We start from the raw sequence: 23,161 nt of genomic DNA, 5'->3' as shown, positions 1-23,161 counted from the left end.
GTTACGATTGGCACAAAGAAAGTAGAAGTAATCAAGTGGCAAGATTTTTATAGATTCCATCTAAATATTCGTTCCTCGTCTCTCTTGACATGTCGAAATCCTTTACATGATAAAAATCGTAGATAAGGGGGTATCTTTAAAGAAAAGAAAAAAAACGCAATGCGCAAAGCAAACAGACAACAAGATTCATCACAAAACACCCCAGTGTTTCTTAACACGCCAATCCAACTCAGTCATACCCTTCAGATCATCGCCGTTGAGGTATCCTACCCCCTCCTCAACGAGGACCCTCCAGATACGATTGCGCAGGCCAATGGGCCACTTGGGGGCGCTCCAGTAGCGGGATTTGAGGCCGCGCTCCTCAGCTGTGCGGATCTGATCGCGGATTTTGGCTAGCTGGGCAGAGGACAAGCGGCCGAACCAGAGCCAACCGACCGTCGTGCCAAAGTTGACAGAGGCGTAGTAAGAGTTTGTGCTGTCAAAGTGGGAATTGGGGGTTGTGCCGACGGTGCCTTGGCCGTCGGGGGTAATGGTGTTTGAAGAGGAGGATGTGGTGTTTAGTTTGTCGAGGGGTGCGTCGAAGAAGATGTCGCGGTAGGTGGAGTTTGCGGTGATGAGGTCGAAGGGGGCATTACCGGTGGCGACGACGGTTATGGCGCCCGAGACGACAGATGTGCCGTTGTAGTAGGTTAGGTAGCCTTTTTCGCGAAGGGCGGAGAGATGGTTGGATACTACGGGGAAGATGGCGTGGCCGTCGTTTTTGAAGTCGATGAGGAGGACGAGGGTTTGCGAGGGTTCAGTGTCGAAGACGCCGTTCTTGGTTGTGGATGCAGTTGCGAAGTCGCTTACGTTGTTCTTGTGGTCGAGCATTTTCGTCAGAGGATCGACGTACATGGATCGGAAGGTGTTGTTCTGCGTGAGGGCGTTTGTGTTGTGGCCAACAAATAGTTCATCATCGAAGAGCCAGACGTCGGCTTCGACGCCAGTGCAGCCCCAATGGAGGGCGTCGTACAGTGGGACCCGGCGCCAGTAGTCATTGTGTGAGTGGCATGGTACAGGCGTTACGTCACGTGTAATGTCCAGTCGTTGCGCCTCGTCGTATTGATTCCAATCCAAGCCTGGTAGTGCATGGTCGTCGAGGAACACAGGAACGTATCCAAGTAGCACATTGACAATGTGAAGGACGCCACTACGAAGGTTAGCTTGCTGGGCTTTGGGTCACGAGGGAATGCGGGGTTCTGGCGTCAAGCGAGACTTGTACAACGGACACTTACAAGAAGATGATTACCAATAGCGGGATGACAGCAAAGGCTCTGACAGCATGCTTCCTTTGGAATCGGTATCTGGGGGTTTGCTTCTTTTCGTCTGGTAATCGCACAAGGCCAAAGTCATCATTGGCGCGCGGCTTTCCATTCCGTCTCCGGATGCTCATTCTCAGGCGTTGCCAAAAAGTCGGTCGTCGGGGTATTATGTCGTCGTCGTCTTCATCAGAGCTATACTCTGCACCATGCCCATCCTCGAGCTCATGCAGGGGATAAGGTGGTGCACGCTGCTTGGCGAAGGAAGGGGCTGGGCTGGGAGAGGCGTGGCGCAAGAGAGGCTGGGTGGTGAGTGGTCGCGATGTTGCAGCCATGTCAGGCACGAGCCAATTGGCAGCGGGGATCTCACAAGATCTGTCAACTGGACCCTGAGCGTGGGGCAAATGCAACTGGAAGCGACTATGCAGCGCCCTTGTTAGTTATTCGTTGTCGTCGTCGTAGTTTGGAGCAGCAATGGAGGGGACAAGGTGCGTCTAAAAGCACTTTGCGGCTGCAAAGAGAAAATCCAGGTTTCAAGACACCTTCCTGTTCGATAGCTGGGCAATGGCGCTGCAGACGTCCCGCTACGAGGTCCAGACTGTTGATGGCGGCGACTGTGCGTTTGAGGCTGCTAGTAAACCGGGGAAATGCACGTCCACGAGTTGTCGATAAGAGCCGCGTCCAGATGCAGGAACCACGGCCGTCGACGGTGGCCAAGTGGCGCCCAGGTGGTGCCAGTAAGCTGGAGTAAAACGAAAGGAGGTTTGGGGTGGGTATGTGCAAGTGCAAGAAACAGGACGGGTGTCAGAAGCTTCTTATTGCGAAACGGGGTGCGACCAGCCAAACCAGCCGCGAAACGGGGTGCAAACTACCAAGGGAGCCGGTGTGGGGAAGACAACCAAAGTTTGGAAAGGATGCGTGCAAGCCTTCCGCAAGTGTGCTACGCCGTGGGCAGGAGTTGTGCAGTCTGGGAGCGAGTACAGGCACGCAACCTCTTGCGGGCTTCTGATTGGTGGATAGAAACAAGAGTTGCAGACAGCTTAGGCAAAGGGCAGTGCCTCAGGTGGGCATGCAGCTGAGCATGCAGCTGAGCAGGTGATGACGATAGTTATAGCAGCAGAAGAGCACGTTTGTTCAGCTTACTCGGCTAGTGGACATGGGCGGAGTACACACCGTCGCTGTCGGTGTACACTATACAGTAAGTATATACGCAGAGCGTGCTGGATGGCGTGGTCGCTGAGGAGGGTGCGCATGTCAGACTGGTGCTGGACGAGCAGTCGGACCGAAGTCTGTCGCAACGGGTTCCAAATAATGTCATTAGTTGCGAAACTATGGATTGAGCCTACTGTGTACGTATTGTTGCGGCATTTTGGGCATGTGGATGCGAGCTTGCAGGCCTATGGGAACCATGTCCGCGTATGCGCGGCGCTTTCGGAGCCACTGTGTCGTGTCAGCCACACCGTCCGGGCGGTGCTATTTGGCCGTCAAGCCACAGGCAATAATTTTCTGCACACCTTATTTTGGTTTAAAGTGCAGAAAACACTTCCAAATCTAAACGCACTGCGGGGTTCAAGCCGCGTAACACTCGCTAAGCCTGCCAAGCATTGCAGGGTCCACGTCTTCTTTCTCCAACATCCCTGCCCCATGTCACCAACTTTTTTGCGACCGCGACCGCGACCACCACCGCCCATTGCTGTATCCCATCTGACCCCCGCCGCCCGCCATGCCTCACAAGCACAGGCGCATCGAAGACGACGAGTCGCAGTACGTCACCCAACTGTCCGACTGCTGCCACCCCGCTAGCCCTAACACCACCCCGTAGATTCGACCTCCCACCCACCCTCCACGCTGCTCCTCTCGCTGTCGGCAAGGCCCGCACATTCAATAGCGCCCCAAAGACCAAGAAGCGAAAAGCAGCCCAAGTCGAAGGATATGGCGCAGACGACACCCCCAAGGCCTTTCAGCGCCTCATGGCCTTCTCCAATGGCGGCCAGAAAAAGCGCTCAGGCCTTGACGATGGCTCCGTGAAGCCCAAGAAGCAGAAGAAGGAGCAGCAGTCGGCGACAACCACAGACACAACCAAGGCAGAAAAGAGCACCAAGACCGACGAGCAGCCAACACAGCCAATCCCCGCATTGAAGATCCAGCCTGGAGAGTCCATGGCAGACTTCCGTGCCCGTGTAGATCAGGCCCTTCCATTGTCGGGTATCGCAAAATCTGGCAAGAAGATTGCCGGTCTAAGCGACCACCGCGTCACCAAGCACGAGCGGAGACTCAAGCGTCTACAAAAAGGATGGAGAGAAGAGGAAGCAAGGTTACGTGAAAAGGAAATGGAGCGAAGGGAACTAGCAGAGGAAGAAGAAGACGAGCTGGATGCCATGTGGGAAGACCACACCGCCGACCTCCCCACAAAGCGAACTGTAGACGGCAAGAAGAAGAAGGCCAAAAAGGGCAAGCGCAAGCTCAAGGTCGGCGAAGTCGCCCATGACAGCGAAGACGAATGGGAGGCCCTCAAGAAGAAGAGGGAGGAGAGAAAGGGACTCAACGACATCGTTCATGCTCCTCCAACATTCACAAAGACACCAAGAGAAATCTTCAAGGTCAAGAATGGTGCGGGTGCGAAGGTGGCTAACGTACCTAATTCCGCGGGTAGTCTAAGCAAGAGAGAGCAGTTGGGCGAGGAGCGCCAGAAAATGATTGATGCCTATCGGCAAATGATGGCTGCAAAGAAGGCATGATGCATAATAGAACCTATTTTTGCATTCCCCAACATGATTTCTTTTTTATGTAACAAAACACTCCGATATTTTCTATACCTAAACTCTCTCTCTCTCTCTCTCTCTCTCTCTCTCTTTTTTTTCCACCCCCTTGAATTCAGTTTTAGATATATTACATAACCCCCGCAACACCCAACATACGTTTTACAAAATTTCATTTGTATGCGCGTGGCGCACTTATCCGTCTTTCCGCTAGAAATAGTCTAGGCTACACACACTTATGTAGGCATATCGTATACCCACGGTCTAGATCTCCCCCTCGCTAACACGAAGCACTTTAAACAACGGAACAAGAGCGCGCTATGACTCGGTTATATCCGGGCCTTACTGGGAGTGGCCGCGTCACCTGCTCGTGACTAATTAATTAAGTTCTTTTGGAGTTATTGCGATCTTGTTTCTTGGTTTTTTTTAGGAGGGTTTTCTGGAAGGAATGAGGGGAGGGATGAATAGATGGAAGAGGGAGGGTATGTGGGTTTTGTTGAGGATGAAGCGCTGTGGGGCGGAAGTTTAGATGCAGGAAATGTCGTAATATAACTCATCTGCTTGTTCGAGATGGTGACGATGACGAATGCGCCTGTTTAATCTTTCTCTTCTTTTGTATGTGTATGTGTGTTTGTGCATTATGACGACAAGGGGAAGAGGTTTCGGGGTTTGTGTTTGATTGTACGTGGGGATAACAGAATCTTTTCATAGTGGGTTTAAAGTTTAGGTATATGTACTTGGTTCAACTACACGTGATGTATATTTTGAAATCCAAATATGTAGAACTAATGTACAACCAGAGATTGCAAATGGGGGACGGTTGTACCATGTAATACTATGCAGAATGCTACTCATCGTTGAACTGCTGATGGCTATTTCCGGAACAATGATAATGTTAGCAAATCCATGTCTGTATGGCTAATCTATGCACGCTCGCGTATATGAGTTTGATGATTCAAAGAGGAATCTATATCTTCGTTTTTGCCATATTTGTGTGTATCTATATGTGCTGTTGAGTTTGTGGTTCCATTTCTGGAAGACTCTATAACTAGTGGACTTTTCTTATTATCACAGCGGCTTGGTTCACAGATCAACGCATACTTTTGTCCTCCGTTTCGGATTGATTGTCAGTAAAACAGAGTTTATATTATTCCACTAGTTCAGGCACATCGCAATGTTTGTTTCTTCAGACTTACTCCTCGTCTTGACGACTGTGTAATGCAGCATTCGTGGCAATTAGACAGCCTATCATTTATACCATATTCGAGCTCATTATGAGCCGTAGTTGCGAGGAAATCTGGATATATCTGCAGCGACAAGCAAAGTATGCATAACACTGAATCCAACCAGCGCAATCCCGCAACATATACCTCAGAATGGCACAAATACAATACCATCGAGCCCTGATTCACACATCCCTAACCCCTCTTCTACCTATCCAAGTATCGTCAATGTACCAAACTACCCACGAAGTACCCCTTTATTCCAACTCCTCCTCAAGCACCGCCGCCCTCGTAATAAAACCTGCGCCAAAAGAGCGCCATACTTCACTGTGGGCTGCAGAGAAGGACCCGGAAACGGCAAATTCGCATGCCGAAACCTTATCCGGTTGGAATCTCGTCATGACTTATTAGTAATACGAGCGTCTTGGCTCCCCAAATATTGTTTGGTTTTGCATCCCTGCAGTCGCTATCAATGATGTACGTACTGATAAATAGAAGTAAGAATCTTGATTTCGTGAACATCACATCCAGCTCTGTGGTTAAGCAGGGCCATTAAACCTGGACTCCCTAGTCTATCGTGTGCGTGTTTTATATATGTCTATCGATTAGGTAACAAGCAAGCGTTCAGAAGCAAATTCTAAGCTCAGGCTTCAGCTTTGACCGGCACGCCCTCCTTGATGGCAAGCTTCTCAACACCTTCAGCCAGCTCGGTGCCGTTGATATCTCCAGCTACAGCAGGCGTTGCTGTATATTTTGGGCCGGCTGCTTCCACATGTTCGGTCGCTGCTGGCACTTCGGCCTTTCCAGAGTTGAGGCTCGGCTCGTCTCCACCCCACAAGTAGATTTCGCTCTCTCCAATAATCTTGCCAGCCTTTTCCCACCGCTCTTTCCTTTGCTGTCTCCTCTCAGTGACGAGCTTGTCAAGAGCAGGCCAGTACACAGAGTGGTCGTATTTGAAGTCCACATCTCCGCCAGAAACCTTCATGAGTTGAGAAGTGGGGACGTGGCTTGGAAGAGGCTCGTTCGTCTTCATCTTCGATTTGGTGACGGGATCGATAAAGGGTTGGATAAGCTTCAGGAACGTAGTGACAAACCAGGGAACTAGAGCAGGTTCAGTAAGTACGAGTCAAATCTGGCCAAAGTGGCGCTTACCATTTGTGAGCAGTGCCCTGCCAAGTCGTTCAGGGTAGTGGTTCTGCAAGATATAAAGGACTTGCTTTACTGTAGCCAGGCTAGGGACTCCTCCAGATCCGGTGTTCTTAAAGTCAATCAACAGTGCTAGGCCCTCCTGGCCTGGCGGATGAATGTCGATGGTGCGCTCCAGCATGTATACCAAGTGCTCGACCTGTTTGGGGGATTCCTTGGTGTTCTGGTTCTGGGGCAGTAGATAGAGGCATGGCCTTCCCTCCTTGTCGAATCCTAGCAAGACTTGCTTGCCAGAAGCATTTTCCTCGGAAATGTAGTCGGCAGTCAAGTTGTCGGTGCCGTACTCACGCCGCCATATCAGCGTAGAGCGTAAGCGTTCTGCAGCTTGTTGCACATTCCACTTTACAGCACGGAGATATCGGAGTAGACATTCGCGGGTGAGCCACATGCGCTCATCGTCGGTGATAGGAGAGGCTTCGGTAGTCTTTGCCAAAGTCGTGGGCAGCGAGTCCCAGGTGCGAACATCGACAAGGAGCTGGTCGTATTTGGTCTGCTGGTCGGCGGTCAAGGCCGGAGCCGCGGGTGGCTTGCAGCCCTCAGCGGGTTCTGCGAATGGGCCCATTGCTGACATGTTGAGAGATTTAGGACACAAATTGAGCGACTAGGAGTCTGTAGGATTATTAGTGAATTGAGAAGGAAAGAAGGGAAACCACAGTTGGGTTGTTGAGAATAGGGTCAGCGTAGGTAAACTTTCGGGAAACATAGTGGACCCTTGCATACTGATCCCTGGTACTAGACCACGTCCATCCTAGCCCACATCCGTCGCGTCTACTACGCGTCTTCCCTGTTCCCACGCGCAAAGTGCTTTCGCATCCAGCACCCCATACCATCTACAATCTGCATTACAATGGACGACGTAGCAACAGAACTCACAGAGCGCTTCGAGCGCTACTGCGACACCAAGGACGATGAATTCCCCGCCGATGTTCTCGCCGAATTGCAGTCCATGTGCCGGTTATACTCCATCTCGCCCGAAGAGTTGGACTTCAAGTGGCAGGCGTACAACATGAAAATGGGGGGAGAAGAAAACAAAATGGATGTCAAGACAGCACAAGACTTTAAGAAGACTATACAAGATGCATTGGAGCGGGAAAGCAGAGGCAAGGCACAGCAAAGAAACGAAGTCAAGCGGGGTCAGCCAACACCAAGAGCAAAGGGCGGGGACATGTATGACATGTATGTTTAGCGACGGCAAGGTTACAAATCAGAACACACTGACCGAGGAAAAGACTAGAAGGGCTTGTTCCCAATACGCCACGCCCAAGTGCTCCTAGTGGGGTTAATGGCAGCACTGTCAAGCGCAAAGCCAACTTCCAAACACCGGGAGGTAAAGCGAACAAGGCACATGAAATGAGCTCACCGGGAGGCTTCATGACACCAAAGGCTGAGACTTCGGGTGGACCGTAAGCATTCAAGCAGTACTAGAAAAGCATCTCTAACCATCGCTCAGTGTCTTTGACTTCGCCTCTCGTACCAACGCGAACGACATCACAGAACAGTTTATGCAGGGAGACATTGCTATCCCAGAGCCACCTTCGGAAGAGCCCAAAGAACCCCGCATCAAACTCAAGGCCAATACAGACATGTCCAAGTTCTCATACCGGACCATGGCAATGAAACTTTCCGAAGCATCAGAAGTACTGGACGACAGGATCGACGAGTTCCGTGATATCCTCAGAGAATCCGCAGGCCTCGACGAGAGCGCATTTGGCAATCCCAACTACGCATCACCCAGCGAGATTATTGCTGTTGGAAGGATAGCGTGCGATACGAGCGAAGGCAAGCTAAACACAGCATCACTTGTGCTTGAAGGCTCGCGGCGGCATGGCTCGGGGCGTCGTGTACCGCTCAACATCGAGGGACTACAGTCGTACAACTTCTTTCCCGGTCAAATTGTCGCGCTGCGCGGTACGAACGCATCCGGCGATTCTTTTGTAGTCTCCGAGGTCCTTTCACTGCCACTTCTGAACCCACCTGCTACAAAGCCAGACGAGCTTGATGCCATCAACGCACGATACTTTGACACACCCGACTCTGACCCAGACAATGTCCGACCTCTGACTTTGATGATCGCATCTGGGCCCTACACAACGGAGCAAAACCTTGATTTTGCGCCTCTACATGCTTTTCTAGATAAGGCTGCAGAAGCCTATGCGGACTCTATCATCCTGATTGGTCCCTTTCTCGATGCAGAGCATCCTCAAATTCGGTCGGGAGATTTCGATGCTCCACCAGGCGTGAGTCCAGATCAAGCGACAATGACTGATCTATTCCGCCACCACATCTCGAGCGCCATCCAAAGCTTTAACAAACGTGTACCGACGTGCAATATTCTCTTGGTACCCAGCCTACGGGATGCACACCACCATCATGCTGCTTTCCCACAGGACAAGTTTATCAAAAAGGAACTTAGCTTTGGCGCAGCAGGGAAGATGGTGCAATGCGTCACGAACCCCATGACTGTCAGCATGAATGAGATGACAGTTGGCATGTCTTCGCTTGACAACCTTGACATGCTCCGAAGAGAAGAGCTTGCAGGTGGCAAAGCGCGCGCAACAAACATTTATGAACGGTGTGCTCGCAACTTGATCGAGCAACGGAGTTTCTTGCCTCTTTTCCCGCCTACCGGGAGAGAGAAGCAGCAATTCATGCCTACGCCAATTGAGGAAAAGGTGATGAAGAACAACACTGCCAATGGGGAAGGGAAAGAAGGAGAAGAGGCAGATGAAGAGCAAGCGCCTAGTCCGTTCCTCCCGCTTGGTACAATGCTAGACACTAGTTATCTCAAACTGGGCGAGATGCTCAACGTACGGCCTGACATACTAATCACACCCAGTGTGCTCCAGGGCACTGTCAAAGTATGTATACCTGGTGGATGTGTGGTAATGCAACATGCTGACAAAGTAATAGGTGGTCGAGTCTGTATTGATAGTCAATCCTGGCACATTGGCCAAACGGCGTGCAGCTGGAACGTATGCACGGGTGATTGTCCAGCGTGCTGCCGTCAGCGATGCGGACCGGGAGAAAGGGATGGCCATGGCACACAAACTTTGGGAACGAACGCGGGTGGATATTGTACGAATCTAGTTATTTGTTGCTGTCCTGCAACTGGCCACCGAGTGAATATATGCAATGAAAGCTACGTGTACGAATGTGTTAAGCTGGAACATGTGTGGACTGGTGTTGTAAAGTTGGTGTTGGGGATTGGATAATGTTCTGCATGGGTTTCCAACGCACATGATTCCGCGTCACTTTTGCGACTCGGCCACTAGTAGTGTGTCTAGGTGGACGTGCTCATTTTGAATATTTGGTAGGACTCACCAACATCGCTAGTACAGGGCCGCCAGAGAAGCTCCTGGTGATTGGGAAACACGCATCCACCTTCACCACAAATGCCGTACTTGTCAGAGTAAGAGTCGGTCGCATTCCATACACTGGCATGCCAGTATCGCTTGCCATTTACGGTATTAACCAGACCTGTTCCCTATGGTACTTGTTTGCGGCTTGGCCCGTCAACTGCTCTGCCTCAAGCGCACAGATATCGACCAGGCGCACGAGCTTCCCTGTGCCCGACCAAAGCGCAACTCTCTGAACCCTCACCACTTCAACATCGACAACTTCCAGCCCACGGCCAAGGTCACGCTGGCCCCACTCATGCCACCCAAGCGCAAGACGACAGATGACGGCACAGCCACGGGTCACTCCGAGAAGAAGACGAGGGCTGTCAGGAAAGGCAAAAGTACTGTATCTAGCAACGATCTAGGTAAGCCAAAGACGCCTTTTCCCATGGCCTGGTTTCATCCAAGAAAGAGTTGGTGGTGATGGCAGAGGGCAGAGGTTGACATGCAGATTAACCCTGTTGCTGCGGCCCTAATTCCGAAGCATGGCATGTGGCTTTGCGACCTGAAGGGCCAATGGTGGGCTGTCGGCGGGGTCGGACACTCGCTGCGTCACCAGCTTGTCCAAAGTCCCACCAGCCCTACCATACAACCCCGTTCTGTAATTTCGAGGCGCACCACCGGGACTCTATATGTCCTGGACCCTCGCAGTCTTGTCCTTTTCTATTCCTCTATCCCTAGACTCTGCACTAGACTCTTCCCCGCCCTTGTTGCCACTGCTAGCAACCCAGTCACCACTGCCCATCTCAAGCTTGCAACCACCACCCAGCCGTCTTGCCTACCGCGCTAATTCAAGATGCCGGCAGTATACAGCTCCCAGCAAAAGGCTGCCATTCAGCAATTCATGAATTTCACCCAGCTCGACCGAAACTCAGCCATAAGGGCGCTGAAGAGCTATGGCTGGGACGCGCAGAGCGCCGTAAACGCGTATGTATAACTCTCTTTTGCTTTTTTCCACCACCCCATGCATGGTTGTTGTGAACCACCTATACGCATGAGCACAACATAGTACACATGCAGCTATGACCGAAATGTGAATCGGACCACCCTGCATTTGTCGGTTCAAAGTGGCAACAGACCTAAAGAGAGGTGGCACAACCGCCAACAGGCGATTGCATCAAGGTCCCACGCATATGCGCAGAGAACATAGGCCATTGTTCACATCAGAAGCCACAGAGAGCCAAATGCGGACCACTGAGTGCCAAGATACGACCAAGATTGCCATTTCTGGAAGCATAGCTGGAGTAGTCACAAACGACAACCCTCGGAAGGAATGGCACACAACAGTGTACCTGCGCCATGGATAGCCTTTTTCATGAAACTCGCGCGATTGCTGCTTCTCTCGGTTCAGATGCACAACGTTATGTCTTCCTTCCGCATGTTCTCAGCCCACAACAAACCATCAAGCAGGTTTTTTCCCACCTCTCTTCACGCTGAACAATCGACCACAAACAAGGCATATACAACGATTGCAGCAATACAAAAGCTTGAGAGACACTTCGGGCATCATCATATTGAGCTGTCGTGGTTCCAGCAATCGCCCCAGTCCGCCATGTTTGGTTCCTCGCAGGACAGGGCCAGACAGCTTGCAGGGCGTAACCGACGACAGCGTATCAGCTCGAGTGGCTCATGCTCTAGTTCACGCTCCACATCTTCGTCACATGATATCTCTGAGCTATGCAGTCCGACAACGCTTCTAGATCCCAACGCCGAGCTACCGCCCGTAGAGGAAGAACAACCTTTTCAAGAAACTGCTCGTTCTTTCGTCGTTGTTTCAGACCCCAGGAAAAAGGAGATTGAACAAGACAACAGACGCTCGACCTCACACTCTGCCTCCACACTGCCCATTAGGCCACGCAATCTCCAGCTGGAACAGCACCGGCTTCAAGCTGAACACCTCAGTCAGGTGCTGTACAATACGCTTAGCCTTCCAAAATCTGCTGCCACTTCACACGATCTGTTTCGATCATCTCACCACGTCGAATACGGGAGTCTGGGCATTTCAGGAGTCACGTCCTCCAACATACGCAACACCACGGCTCCCTGCCAGGCTACTTATTTTCCGAATTCGCCAGTCTTTGATTTGATGAAAGCGTTTGACTCTTCCAAAGCTCCCTTTCCCAGGGCTTCTGCATCCGAATTTCACCTGCGTCCACAACCAGTCGTGTCGTTGCGGGGTGGTTATGGGAGAATGCAGGATCCCCATGACCAAGAAGCAGAATATGCACTTCAAGCGCATACTCTGAGAGTCCAAAATCATCGGGACTTTGGCATCTACACATCTATTTGGGGCAAGGAAGTCAGCGGTTACCATCAGTTGGATCTTGCTGAGAAAATCAGGTGGCTTCCACCACAGGCGTGGAATGAACCCATAACTGCGGGCCTTTCGTATGAAGAGTTTCTCAGCCTGTTGGACACTACACAGACTTGCCGCTTTGGCAAGCTGTTTGGTCCCTCTCCACGCAGTAACTTTCCGCGGGCACCGTGCGCACGTGTGGCATTTCTCCACTCTTTGGACGAGAAACTGAGGGTTGCATTTGTGAATGCCATGAAAGGGAGCATCTCTTACAAGCGGGAGCCCGAAATTATAACCTCGACAAGCGACAACAACAATCCTCCCGTCATGCTGTCGCTCCTCTTATCTGCTGCGGAAGAGTTCGTGCAGCTCATCCTCGCCTATCACTAACTAGCTCTATGTGCAACTTTTCATGTCACAACTCTATTTTAAATTCATGAACACTAACATTATAGAACAGGTACTACAGCGGTGGAAGCGCTCCCCAGGCTTCTCCTGCAGCCAAGTCTGCTCTAAACGCGCTATTTGACAAGTACCGAGAAGCCGATGCCCAGGACAAAGATGTTGTTGGAGTCGAGGGTACCATGAAGTTCTTCGCGGACATCGGCGTCAACGCTGAAGATCTAGACGCACTAGCTACTTTTGAAATCATTCAGGCACCCACAATGGGTGAGATGAGCCGCGAAGGTTTCGTGAAGGGCTGGACAGAGCGCAAGTAAGTCACATTGCAGCAATCTGTTCGACAGGTGCTATTCAGATTCTAATTGGAAAATAGCTGCGACACTGTTGATAAACAGAGGATGTACATCCAGAGTGTAAAGGAAGAGCTCCCCAAGAACAAAGAGCTCTTCACCCGGGTGTACAAATTTACATTTCCTCTTGCCAGGGCACAGGGCCAGAAAGCGGTCGCTCTCGACAGTGCAGTCGTATTCTGGGAACTTCTATTTGGGTCACCATTGTCGGCAGTGAAGTGGTCGACCGAGAAGACACCGTGGCTAAGCTGGTGGACTGAGTTTGTCAACTCTCAATGGAAAAAGAGCGTCAACAAGGACATGTGGAATGAGACACTCAAGTTTGCACAGCTCACCCTCGAAGACGAGTCGATGGGCTTCTGGAGTGAGGAGTCTTCTTGGCCCTCTGTGATTGACGAGTTTGTCGAATGGGTCAAGAAGGAGAAGCGAGGGGATACTAAGGAGGAGGTTATGGATGAGGAGTACTGAAGCCTCTCTCACGTTGTTCACGTCGATTCTTCGATATGAGATTCTCTTGGTCTGAGCAGCGGGGAGTTGGGGTAGATGATATGGCATGGCTTGCTACGATGGGTGAGTGCAGTTTGCATATCTGAAGGCGGTCTTATTCAAACATGACTACGACATTCACGGGAGCATAACATACCCTTGGTCAGTATTTGTAGCACTTTGGTGGCAGCAGAACATCCTCTAGTAGATAGATTCGCTCGATATGAGTAATTCACAGACATATTCTCAATGGGTATGTGAAGGTGAGCATGGCACAACGTGTGGATGATTGAGCCACATCTTGGCTGTCGTAAGATTGGCCAGGGTTTTGCAGGTGTGGGTCCAGAGAGTACGGCACGCATGTATTCGTAAAGTCTGGTCAATAGCAAGCAGTAGGCACACAGAAACGTAGCTGGTGAATATTACCATCGTGTTTATTCTAAAATGAAACATTGAACCAGTAATGCACGCATTTTTGATGAGGCTTGCCAGACGGACACGACGCAGAAGGTGTTGCGCCACTTGAGTGTGGCTGATGCATCTCGCTTAGGTTTGCTTAGCGTCTTAGCAGAGCCAACAGTGCCGGGCTTGATTTTCGCTGCACCACGACAACGTCCAGTTTCTCACGACAAACTAACCACACAGCAGTCAAAGTGCGTATCCTATGACAATAGATTGCTGCGACTATACTGACTCTCTGTAGATGGTCGCCGCTAAGAAGCACGTCCCGATCGTCAAGAAGCGTACGCCAGCACCTGCCTCGATGACCTCGAAATTTCGCGACTGACGTATCCATCTGCAGACACCAAGCGCTTCAACCGTCACCAGTCGGACCGCTTCAAGTGTAAGAGACATTTGAGAATTGGAAAAGACAGAACAGGATCTGACAATGGGTAGGCGTTGACCCATCATGGCGCAAGCCCAAGGGTATCGACAACGCCGTCCGCAGGCGGTTCAAGGGCCGAGCTGCTATGCCTAAGGTACGACTGCCTCAATCAATCGATTCGCGAAGGAATTTTCTATGGCGGATGTTTTCGTTCTGGATCAAACTGGGATATATGGAGGACAGGAGCTGACGGAAGGATTTACAGATCGGATACGGCTCCAACAAGAAGACCCGCCACATGATGCCCAGCGGTCACAAGGCTTTTGTTGTCAACAACGGTAGGCTACATGTCGATTGCCGCAGCAATTATGGACGCAAGCTAACGACTCCAGTCGCCGATGTTGACCTTCTCCTCATGCACAACAGCACCTTCGCCGCAGAGTACGTTGGCCTGATCACGCCATGCACGATGCGACCCGCTAACAAATTCTAGGATCGCCCACGCCGTATCAGCACGAAAGCGCATCGACATCATTGCCCGCGCGAAGCAACTTGGCGTTAAGGTCACCAACGGCAAGGCCCGCGTCAAGACCGAGTCGTAGATATGTGTGGATTTACTTTAGGGCGGGGCATACAAGGCGTCTCTCTGATTAGTTACGATCTCAATGGGAAGGCTTTTCATCTTCTTTAGCTCACAGTACCCTTTGATACGGTACGAGGAGAAGCATGCACTTCAAAAAAGCATTGCGACATGCTACCGCGGCATGACCCAGGACATGAAAGGACAGAAGCCGTAGGAATGCAATGAAAAACGAGCCAAAACCACCAGGACGATTCTTTTCCTCGCAGTGATGTAGGACGCGTGATGTGGTTTTGGGTCGGACAGGCTGCTTGCGAGAGACATAAGCAGAAGTCTAACAGCAGTTCAGCTACGCCTTGAGCATTTCCTTTGGCGCTCGCGCAGAAGACTGCATCGAACGAGCGTTGCTTTGGGAAATGGAGTGAAGAGATGTAATACGATCTAGGCCAAGCTTAGAATGTGTACTGGCTACATGGTATTCCTTCACATGCTCAAGGTGAGGCGCCGATCATGTCGCGTGCGTTGTGATTATCCTGCATGGTTGTTGCTGACTGTAGCCAGCCAGAGACTCGTCGGACTCCGGCTGATAAACATTAAGCAAGTCAGATATTCTTGGCCGCACCCAAAACACGAGGCGCATAAGACGCGTCGGTGCGATGCAGTATGGTGTTAATTATATTCCCTATCAAAACGACCATGTCTATTTATTCTCACAGGCTGCTTGTACTGCATGAGGCTGTCGAGAGGCAGACTGAAGTGGCATACCTACTTACTCTGGTGTCCACACTCACCACCACCCGCCACCACTGCAGCATTCGGACTGTTCAGCTCACCCACCCTCACCGCCCCGAGTGGATGAGATGCGACGACCACTGTGTGTGTGTGTGCACATGCCTGCATGCATGCTGATAAGGCAGTTCTGGCGATAACAAAGCCATGACATGTGCGAGTCGTCGTCGGGGGTTAGGTGTAGGGGTGGGCAACGCCAGAGCCGCAATGCCCCTGGGACGACTGGCTTGGCGGCGTCGCAGGTTCGGAAGCAGCAGCTTCCAGAAGCACAGCATAGTTTAACCTCGTGGGCTGGGGGAAGCAAGCTTTTGGCTTGCGACGCTGGGCTGCTTTGGTCTTGTTTATAGGGTCTGGGCTGTTTGGTAGGGCTACAAGAGCTGGGGACGACGGACGGTATAGCATGAGGCGAAGGGAAATTGAAGGGACCTCAGAACGACATTCTCTCACCTGTCTACTGCGGAAGGTTTGACGTGGAATGCTGGGGATGACATTGCATGCTTGTTATGTCAAAGAGACAGGCGCCGCGTGTTTCCTTGTTTCCTGGAGTCTCCTGGCCGGCGTTCGCTAACGGGGACGCGCCATACGATTCCGCGCTCTACTAGTCGACGCCATGTCGACCCACTCTGTTCCTTTCTCATCCGCACACCTCAACCCAGCATGCACCACACCGCCATGAAGCCCATGAAGCAGCCATCTGTCTGTGCCTGCCCTGCCACCTTGCACAACTACGCGCACACACTCTCCGGGCCCTGCCAGATTGCTGCCACACGGTAATCGCGTAGGCTGGCCTGATGCATCCACGCCTGGCTGCGAGGCGCCCTGATTGGCGCGAAGGCCACCCTCCATTCGAACGGATGTGGCATGTTGTCAGGTAGGCACGCATGCGGATTCGGATATGAACATGCAAACCACCGCGATCAGCACATCCGTGGTTTCATCCAGGAAACAACCGGACAACGTGTCTGACTGAGAGGACCTGATTGAGGCAGTGCTCGCGCTCATGACGAGGGACTCCCCGTTGGTTTTTCCCCTGTCGTCCGGTTGCAATCGGGCGCGACGTAACCAAAAAAACAGCATGCTTAGATGCGCATATGATTTTCTGACTATTAGCTCCCCGGTCCATGGCCCGCACAGCTAGGTGTACCCACGGTAGGTCGAAGCGCAACCCAATTTCCTTCCGCGAGCCTGGGAAAGATTTTCCAGGCCAACACTATTTTAGTTCCCGTGCTTCAAATATCTGGTCACCCCAGAGCCTTTGTTTCGAGAATCCTTCTTTAACGCCCACGTGAATCAAGCTCGAAGGCTTTGCCTCGCTCTTCATAGCGACACAGTCGTGCATCGCACGCAGTGATTGGCAGTCTTCGGCTCGTCACACAAACCCTAAAAATCTCCTGGTCGCAGTAACCCTTTGTCAACACCACTCATCACGCCGCCTCCCTTCTGGGTTACCCGACTTTTGAACTATCCCGCCTGGCCATTCTACAATCAGCACCAACCTGCCCTACGAAAAAAAGACAAACTCTCCTCCACGAGGCCTTTTTGCCTGCAAGCATTTGCCGACCCCGGATTCAAGACCCACTACTACTGCCGACTGTCCCCGGAGGACCACTTTACAGCAGTAAGCGGGACCCTCATTTGTTCTGTCTCGCCAAACACCACTAGAATGGCGCCCAACCTCTTTGTTGCTACTCAAAAGGCCTTTTTTCCACACAAATGGTTCAAATCCAGCAAGGTCGACCTATCTAGGGTTGTTGAAGAGTGGAACAGCCCAGTCCCTGGCCAGTACGAGAGTATCCCCGGTCGAGGCTGGTTCTTGATCGCGACTCTCAAGGATGCATCCAAGCCAGAGGGCAATAACAAATCAACCATCAAGGGATCTGATGGAAAAGACTATATCCCTTTGGAGACGCCTATCCCACTCAAGTATTCCCATGCACTCGGCCGCTACTTTCTGGAGCCAGAGTTCTACAAGCGGAAGAAGACGGTCATGATCAAAGACGACAAAGGCAAAGAAGTCCGAGCCGGTTTCTTTCGCGTCGACGACGTAGCATGGGTCAAGTGCTGGGACGAACACGACACCTTCATCCCCGGCAACGCCAACGGCGCAGCCGGCTACCAACGCTGGGTCCTCGACGCCCAAACTCAGCAGTTCCGCCACATGATCAAGCGCGACGACCCAAACTACGTCCGCTCTCGCAGAAACTCGCCCGCCCGCGACGCCGACAACCGCAGCCAAGAATCTGTCAGCACCGAGTTCCGCCCTAGTCGTCCCAGCAGCACAAAGAACGGCTTCAGCGTCGCCAGCACCCGCGCAAATAGCATCCGCTACCAGCCCTCGACGCCCACCTCCAACGCACCTAGCCAACGCCCTTCGCGCCAGAATAGCCCAAAACGCAGCGACAGCATCCCGCTCGAGGAGGCCAAAGCCGCCCTGCGTCGCTTGGCCCGCGAACACGAAGAAGCGGCCGCTGCCCTGGCCCGATCCCGCATGAAGCGCACTGACTCTACAGATGGCGTTGAGCAGATCGAACGCGGTCGTGTTTCGGAGCGTGTGGGTTGAACTAAAAGTGGTCTTTTGGTAAGGCGTTTAGACGATTTCTTACATTTGTGGGGCGTTTGAGGTATTGCCAATTTTGAGGGGGGATTAAAGGGGGGGTTGACTGTGTGTGTGTGTACACATGCGGATGTACGACACGTGACCTTGTCGCTATCTCCGATTTTTTTGCGATAACAACGACGATATGGCTTTTTTTCTTTCTTCCTTTTTCTTTTGATTTCTCTGCACTTTTACCCACTCTGTTTTTTTGATTGGGGAGGTGCAATCCGCTTTGTAATCACTTTTTTGATAGTTTTACTCCAGCCTGCGTGTCTTTTTTTTTTGCGCGCTTTCTACGACATCCCATATGAAATGTTGTTTACATTGGTTCTGGAGCACGAGGGGTGTACTCATGCTGTTCCTTGTTCTCTTTTCTTTCTACACCCTTAGACTTTTCATCGTCTTCTCATCAACCTACGTTTTTTTTCTCTTTCTTTTCCTTCTTGCTAAAGCGGGGGTGTGTATTTTTTTCGTTATCACTACTTTGCTTTGCTTTCGGTGCGTTGGCGAGAAGAAAAAAAGTAGAGTATTATACCCTTCCCTTTCCCAATCTTTTTTTTTGTTTTTGCAAGCATATTTTAGATCGTTTTGGTGTTTAAGCTGGGATTCTGGTTTTTTGCTGGAGTATATGTAGGGTGGTAGATAGATGTATTGATATATATTTTTCTCTATCTCTCTCTGTGTGTCTCTCTCTTCTTACATATGATCTTAGGTCTTTGGGATGGTGTAGGTGCTGTAGACTTCTCTACAGCCTTGTTCACTTGAATGATGGGTTTTGGCACTTAGATGTAAGTGCTTTAGTGAACATCTTTCCACATCATCACTTGTGTTGAAAGTTGAAAGTTGAAAGTTAGATTGATAAAAAAAAATCTTTTCTCCCGCCATTCTAAGCGTTCACACTAAGGTAGGAAAACATTGTATTTACAAGTATCGGAAAGAAAGTAATGCCGCAAACTTTGATAATACCAAGTAACTATCACAAGCAAAACCTCCATCATCTTTCTTCGCCAAAGCTTCTGTAGCATTATCCCACATACATTTTCAATCACGGTAAAGTCAAGTCCAAAGGTAAATTTTAGAAACAAAATATGATATAGTCATTACGAAATAAAAGTCTAATCCCGAAAAAAACGAAAAAGTCTAAATCCGCACGTTTACACCAAATGAATGTTCCCTTTTTTTTCCCTCCAAACCACCATCTAAATCTCCCCCTAGTATTCCCCCCATATCTAACCCCTCCTGCAAGCTCAAACTCCCCCATTTAAGACATTATAGAAGACGGAATCTTACGAAGCTAGATTCACTCGTCGTCGTTGTTGTCGTTGTTGTTGTCCTTGCTATCCTTGTTGTCCTTGCTATCCTTGTTGTCCTTGCTATCCTTGTTGTCCTTTTTGTCGTCCTCCTCGACCATTCCACCGTTGCACTCACAGGCCCACTTGCTGCATGGCGCATTAGTAAATACTGGAAAGGGGAGGGGAAGGAGATAAAACGCACCCAGTCTTCTTGTTCTCCTTGCAAACGCCTGCAGCCCCGGCAACAGAGCAAAGATTGTCGCATTTGGCATTGCCGCTTTTCGCTGAGCAAAAGTTGACCGTGCTAGTACCCACAAGCGTGTTAGTATTCTTCTCCCAAAGGAAATAGACAAAGTAGATTGGAAAGGGAGGGGGAAAGAAGAGCAAAAGGAAGAGGAGATGGGAAGCGTTTACTCGAAACCAAAACGGGAGCGAGGCGGGTAAGTGGGTTGTAAGCAAGGAATGAAGTAAAAGAAATAACACGGATGAAGAAGATAAAGGGAAAAAGTCACACTCACAGCTCATCAATCTGGCGCTTCGCTTCAGAGCTACCCGATTCATCGTCACCCTCTGTCTGGCTGCCTTGATCGGTGTTACCTTGGGCGGTCTCCGCCTTCTTGGACTCCTCTTTCTTGGACTCCTCTTTCTTGGGGTTAAGAACATTATTGATACCCTCAAGCTGGCGCTTGTTGAAAACCTTGTAGTCGAAGCCGTCGTTGTGCTTGCCGCCCTTGCGCTCGCCGCCCTCGGAGGATCCTTGAGCCTGGCGCTTGTTGAAAATCTTGTAGTCGAAGCCGTCGTTGTGCTTGCCGCCCTTGGAAGACTCGCGAGTCTGGCGCTTGTCTCCTAGGATCTTGTAGTTGAAGCCATGGTCGTCGCCCTTGCCCTTGCGCTCGCCGCCCTCGGAGGATTCTTGAGCCTGGCGTTTGTCTCCTAGGATCTTGTAGTTGAAGCCGTGGTCACCCTTGTGGCCCTTGGATTCCTTGGAAGACTCCCCGGCTTGACGCTTGTACTGGGAACCTATTTCTCGTCAGTCTTCATATCAAACCTGGGGGATGTAATCAATTCTTACCGTATTCTTGGGACTGACCGTCCTGTTGAGGGGCCTCTCCCCCCTCATGGGTAGCCTCGCTTCCAGAAGGAGTCTCGCCGCCCTGAGGGCCATTACCGCCCTGAGGGCCATTGCCGCCCTGAGGACCATTGCCGCCCTGAGGACCATTGCCGCCCTGAGGACCATTGCCACCCTGAGGGCCATTACCGCCCTGAGGGCCATTGCCACCCTGAGGACCATTGCCGCCCTGAGGGCCATTGCCACCCTGAGGACCATTGCCGCCCTGAGGGCCATTGCCGCCCTGAGGGCCATTACCGCCCTGAGGACCATTGCCGCCCTGAGGACCATTGCCGCCCTGAGGGCCATTGCCGCCCTGAGGGCCATTGCCGCCCTGAGGACCCTCGCCACCGGCGTTAGACTCGCCGCCTGCACCTCCCTCCTGGGATTCACCACCCTCGCCGGATTCGCCGCCCTGGGGAGACTTGTCGTTGTCGTCACCCTTGTCGTTTCCCTTGGGCCTCTCCTCCTCGTCTTCCCCCTTCTTCTTGTCATCTGCCTTCTTCTTGTCTTCCTTGTCGTCCTTTGTCTTCTCCTTCTTTAGCGTGCCCTTGCCGTAGTCGAATAAGCCGTCGAACAAGCTGTCCGCCTGGCGGATCCTTAGCGGCCCGCCGGACCTGTCGGACTCAACGTCGAGAGAAGGTATACCAGAAGTAGCAGGCACCTTGGGCACGTTTCTGGGGACAGGCAGCTTGGCCGACGAGGACAGAGCGGGGGCTTTGGCCGGGGCGGCGCTGCCCATGAGGGCGAAGGACGAGACCGTAACGATGGTTGTGAAACGCATCTTGAATGGAAAGCTGTCGATGAAGTCGAGAAAGGAAAGATTATTATATTATAAGAAACTTGGGTTGTATTAAGAGAGTGTGTGATTTGTAAGTGAGTGTTGATGAAATGATTGTCGATGGTAGGTGAGGAATTTGAATCAGAAGACGAAGTGGCTTCATATACTCACTTCTCTCATAACCCTTTTTCTTTTCTTTTATGGAAACTCGTGCATTGGTGCTTCAGTGTTGCTCATGCTTTGTTGTACGTTAGAAGCTCCGTTCACACCGGACTCTGTTTCTGCAGGCACGTCGATCGTTGAGTGCATGGCTCAATAGGGTCTAGCAAGTGCACATATGCGCACACACCTGCACACATTAGCTAGCACTCGTGCTGCATTAGACGGAGTTTGTCGCCGCAGGTATGGTCTGAAAAGGCATGGTTGAGCTAGTGAGGTTTCCATCCAGTTGGATATCACTTTACGTGAAATTCCTTATACCACAGCTGGAGAATCTTGATAGGCACCGCCACACGTAACATCAAACACCAAAGTCTCTGGAGAAGGAACATAAGATCACAATCTGAAAACAGAGACCTGAGCCGATCATACCAACTCGCTAATGCGTCCAAAAAGCTATTATACGCATCAAATTCTGCCTCTCGAGTGTGTTGTAAAAACAACCCTGGAAGACCGGTAGGTCATGGCGTCGGTAGTGACCGAATAGGTCCATAGAGGGATGCGTAATCGGCGATATCGAGACAAAGAAGAAGGAATGAAAAACAGGAGAGCCCAAATTCTCGTGTTGAGAAGAACATAGAAACAGAAATGAGGGCTTCATTTCCAGTGATTTCCGCATCGTTGGGATACCTGCACTGCCATGCTCTCGATTCTGTCGGATATAGAATATTCCTAGGATCTTCTACGAACGTCGAAAATTCCATCTATCAGCAAAACAACCAGGCCAATAGCAGCAATGCATGCGCTTAGAATGCGGATATGGTGGGCTTCCCCGCTAACAATGGTTCATGAAGCGGTCAGTGTCTAGGGTTTGCCGCGGCCGCCCGCGCATGGAAGTCGTTGTATGTGGTTGGAAAAGCAAGCTATACTGTACAGTAGCGAATAGAGTGTTGAGGTGCCCAGAATAGACATACACCGGATGATGCGCATGGAAGAAAAGGCAATCATCAGGGGTATCGCTCGCTCGCTCGCTAGCCAGGAAGATCGTCACAACTCTGCAACAGAAGGTGTTTTTACTTGTAGCGCCGCACGGAAAGGGTTGAAGAGAAGAAGGAGAGGAGGTAAAGAAGCTTGGTTTCTCACAAAGTGCTATTACTGCAGTGTCTTGCTTACTAGGGCTTGAGCTACCCAGGTACCTGGGATTTGCACGTGGCTTCGACTACTTAGGTTTGGATAGAACTGAAACTGAACTGACAGCTGCATCCCCGTTGCGTGAGCCGACTGACCGCCGCAACGAGCTTGGACTGTTGAGATGTTCGTGCGAGATGACAAGCGTGAGTTCAAGGAGGCTGTTTTGGACTGTTTCCAGATAGAAAAAGAAAAGGCGGACAGGGAGTTGGTCGCTGTGTAAGCATGGCTGCCGGTGTGTATTTGAAGCATCAAACAAGGCGATGGTTGAGAGATTGACCTGCATTGCGGGGTCGAAGTCATGTACCAGGCGACGAAGGCACGGCGGCCGGCCCGTTGGATAGCTTTGTTCCGCGGAAGAGGCCGTTGGTAACCAAATCGCCACCTTGGTCTCAAGTTACTTTTCCTGCGTTTTGACCGCGAG

General features: G+C 51.2%; 9 protein-coding genes across 9 annotated transcripts; 6 read left to right on the top strand and 3 right to left on the bottom strand.

The window, feature by feature from the left end:
- Positions 1-189: 189 nt before the first annotated feature.
- COCSADRAFT_26097 (uncharacterized protein) lies at positions 190-1,633 on the bottom strand (the record flags this gene model as incomplete). Its single annotated transcript, XM_007700874.1, has 2 exons — positions 190-1,189; positions 1,275-1,633. 2 exons carry the CDS (start codon positions 1,631-1,633, stop codon positions 190-192), a joined length of 1,359 nt encoding a protein of 452 aa, XP_007699064.1.
- A 1,388-nt stretch (positions 1,634-3,021) lies between these two features.
- Positions 3,022-4,036, top strand: COCSADRAFT_26096 (uncharacterized protein; the record flags this gene model as incomplete). The annotated part of the gene is made up of 2 exons (XM_007700873.1): positions 3,022-3,062; positions 3,121-4,036. 2 exons carry the CDS (start codon positions 3,022-3,024, stop codon positions 4,034-4,036), a joined length of 957 nt encoding a protein of 318 aa, XP_007699063.1.
- Positions 4,037-5,778: 1,742 nt separating this feature from the next.
- Positions 5,779-7,149, bottom strand: COCSADRAFT_36488 (uncharacterized protein). Its single transcript, XM_007700990.1, has 2 exons — positions 6,433-7,149; positions 5,779-6,381 (listed from the first exon to the last, which is right to left on the bottom strand). The coding sequence occupies exons 1-2, from the start codon at positions 7,055-7,057 to the stop codon at positions 5,924-5,926; spliced, it is 1,083 nt and encodes a 360-aa protein (XP_007699180.1). The 5' UTR covers positions 7,058-7,149; the 3' UTR covers positions 5,779-5,923.
- A 152-nt stretch (positions 7,150-7,301) lies between these two features.
- Positions 7,302-9,650, top strand: COCSADRAFT_141761 (uncharacterized protein). Its single transcript, XM_007701442.1, has 4 exons — positions 7,302-7,662; positions 7,716-7,889; positions 7,937-9,344; positions 9,397-9,650. Exons 1-4 carry the CDS (start codon positions 7,334-7,336, stop codon positions 9,571-9,573), a joined length of 2,088 nt encoding a protein of 695 aa, XP_007699632.1. The 5' UTR covers positions 7,302-7,333; the 3' UTR covers positions 9,574-9,650.
- Positions 9,651-9,811: 161 nt separating this feature from the next.
- COCSADRAFT_318558 (uncharacterized protein) lies at positions 9,812-10,989 on the top strand. The gene is made up of 2 exons (XM_007701441.1): positions 9,812-10,249; positions 10,691-10,989. The coding sequence occupies exons 1-2, from the start codon at positions 9,973-9,975 to the stop codon at positions 10,819-10,821; spliced, it is 408 nt and encodes a 135-aa protein (XP_007699631.1). The 5' UTR covers positions 9,812-9,972; the 3' UTR covers positions 10,822-10,989.
- A 447-nt stretch (positions 10,990-11,436) lies between these two features.
- On the top strand, positions 11,437-14,846 carry COCSADRAFT_88436 (uncharacterized protein; the record flags this gene model as incomplete). The annotated part of the gene is made up of 9 exons (XM_007701440.1): positions 11,437-12,281; positions 12,641-12,895; positions 12,956-13,379; positions 14,122-14,161; positions 14,221-14,262; positions 14,316-14,398; positions 14,510-14,582; positions 14,637-14,685; positions 14,738-14,846. 9 exons carry the CDS (start codon positions 11,437-11,439, stop codon positions 14,844-14,846), a joined length of 1,920 nt encoding a protein of 639 aa, XP_007699630.1.
- A 2,243-nt stretch (positions 14,847-17,089) lies between these two features.
- Positions 17,090-18,345, top strand: COCSADRAFT_318511 (uncharacterized protein). Its single transcript, XM_007701439.1, has one exon. The coding sequence runs from the start codon at positions 17,277-17,279 to the stop codon at positions 18,171-18,173; it is 897 nt and encodes a 298-aa protein (XP_007699629.1). The 5' UTR covers positions 17,090-17,276; the 3' UTR covers positions 18,174-18,345.
- On the top strand, positions 18,346-18,894 carry COCSADRAFT_318512 (uncharacterized protein). The gene has a single exon (XM_007701438.1). The coding sequence runs from the start codon at positions 18,517-18,519 to the stop codon at positions 18,841-18,843; it is 327 nt and encodes a 108-aa protein (XP_007699628.1). The 5' UTR covers positions 18,346-18,516; the 3' UTR covers positions 18,844-18,894.
- Positions 18,895-19,414: 520 nt separating this feature from the next.
- On the bottom strand, positions 19,415-21,702 carry COCSADRAFT_36482 (uncharacterized protein). The gene is made up of 4 exons (XM_007700989.1): positions 20,574-21,702; positions 20,020-20,521; positions 19,704-19,812; positions 19,415-19,648 (listed from the first exon to the last, which is right to left on the bottom strand). Exons 1-3 carry the CDS (start codon positions 21,391-21,393, stop codon positions 19,806-19,808), a joined length of 1,329 nt encoding a protein of 442 aa, XP_007699179.1. The 5' UTR covers positions 21,394-21,702; the 3' UTR covers positions 19,415-19,648; positions 19,704-19,805.
- Positions 21,703-23,161: the final 1,459 nt, after the last annotated feature.

The sequence above is a fragment of the Bipolaris sorokiniana genome, assembly GCF_000338995.1.
Source record: "Bipolaris sorokiniana ND90Pr unplaced genomic scaffold COCSAscaffold_6, whole genome shotgun sequence".
In the NCBI taxonomy this organism is placed as follows: domain Eukaryota; kingdom Fungi; phylum Ascomycota; class Dothideomycetes; order Pleosporales; family Pleosporaceae; genus Bipolaris; species Bipolaris sorokiniana.
The sequence above is the reverse complement of the archived record's forward strand: the minus strand, read 5'-3'. Positions and strand labels throughout refer to the sequence as shown.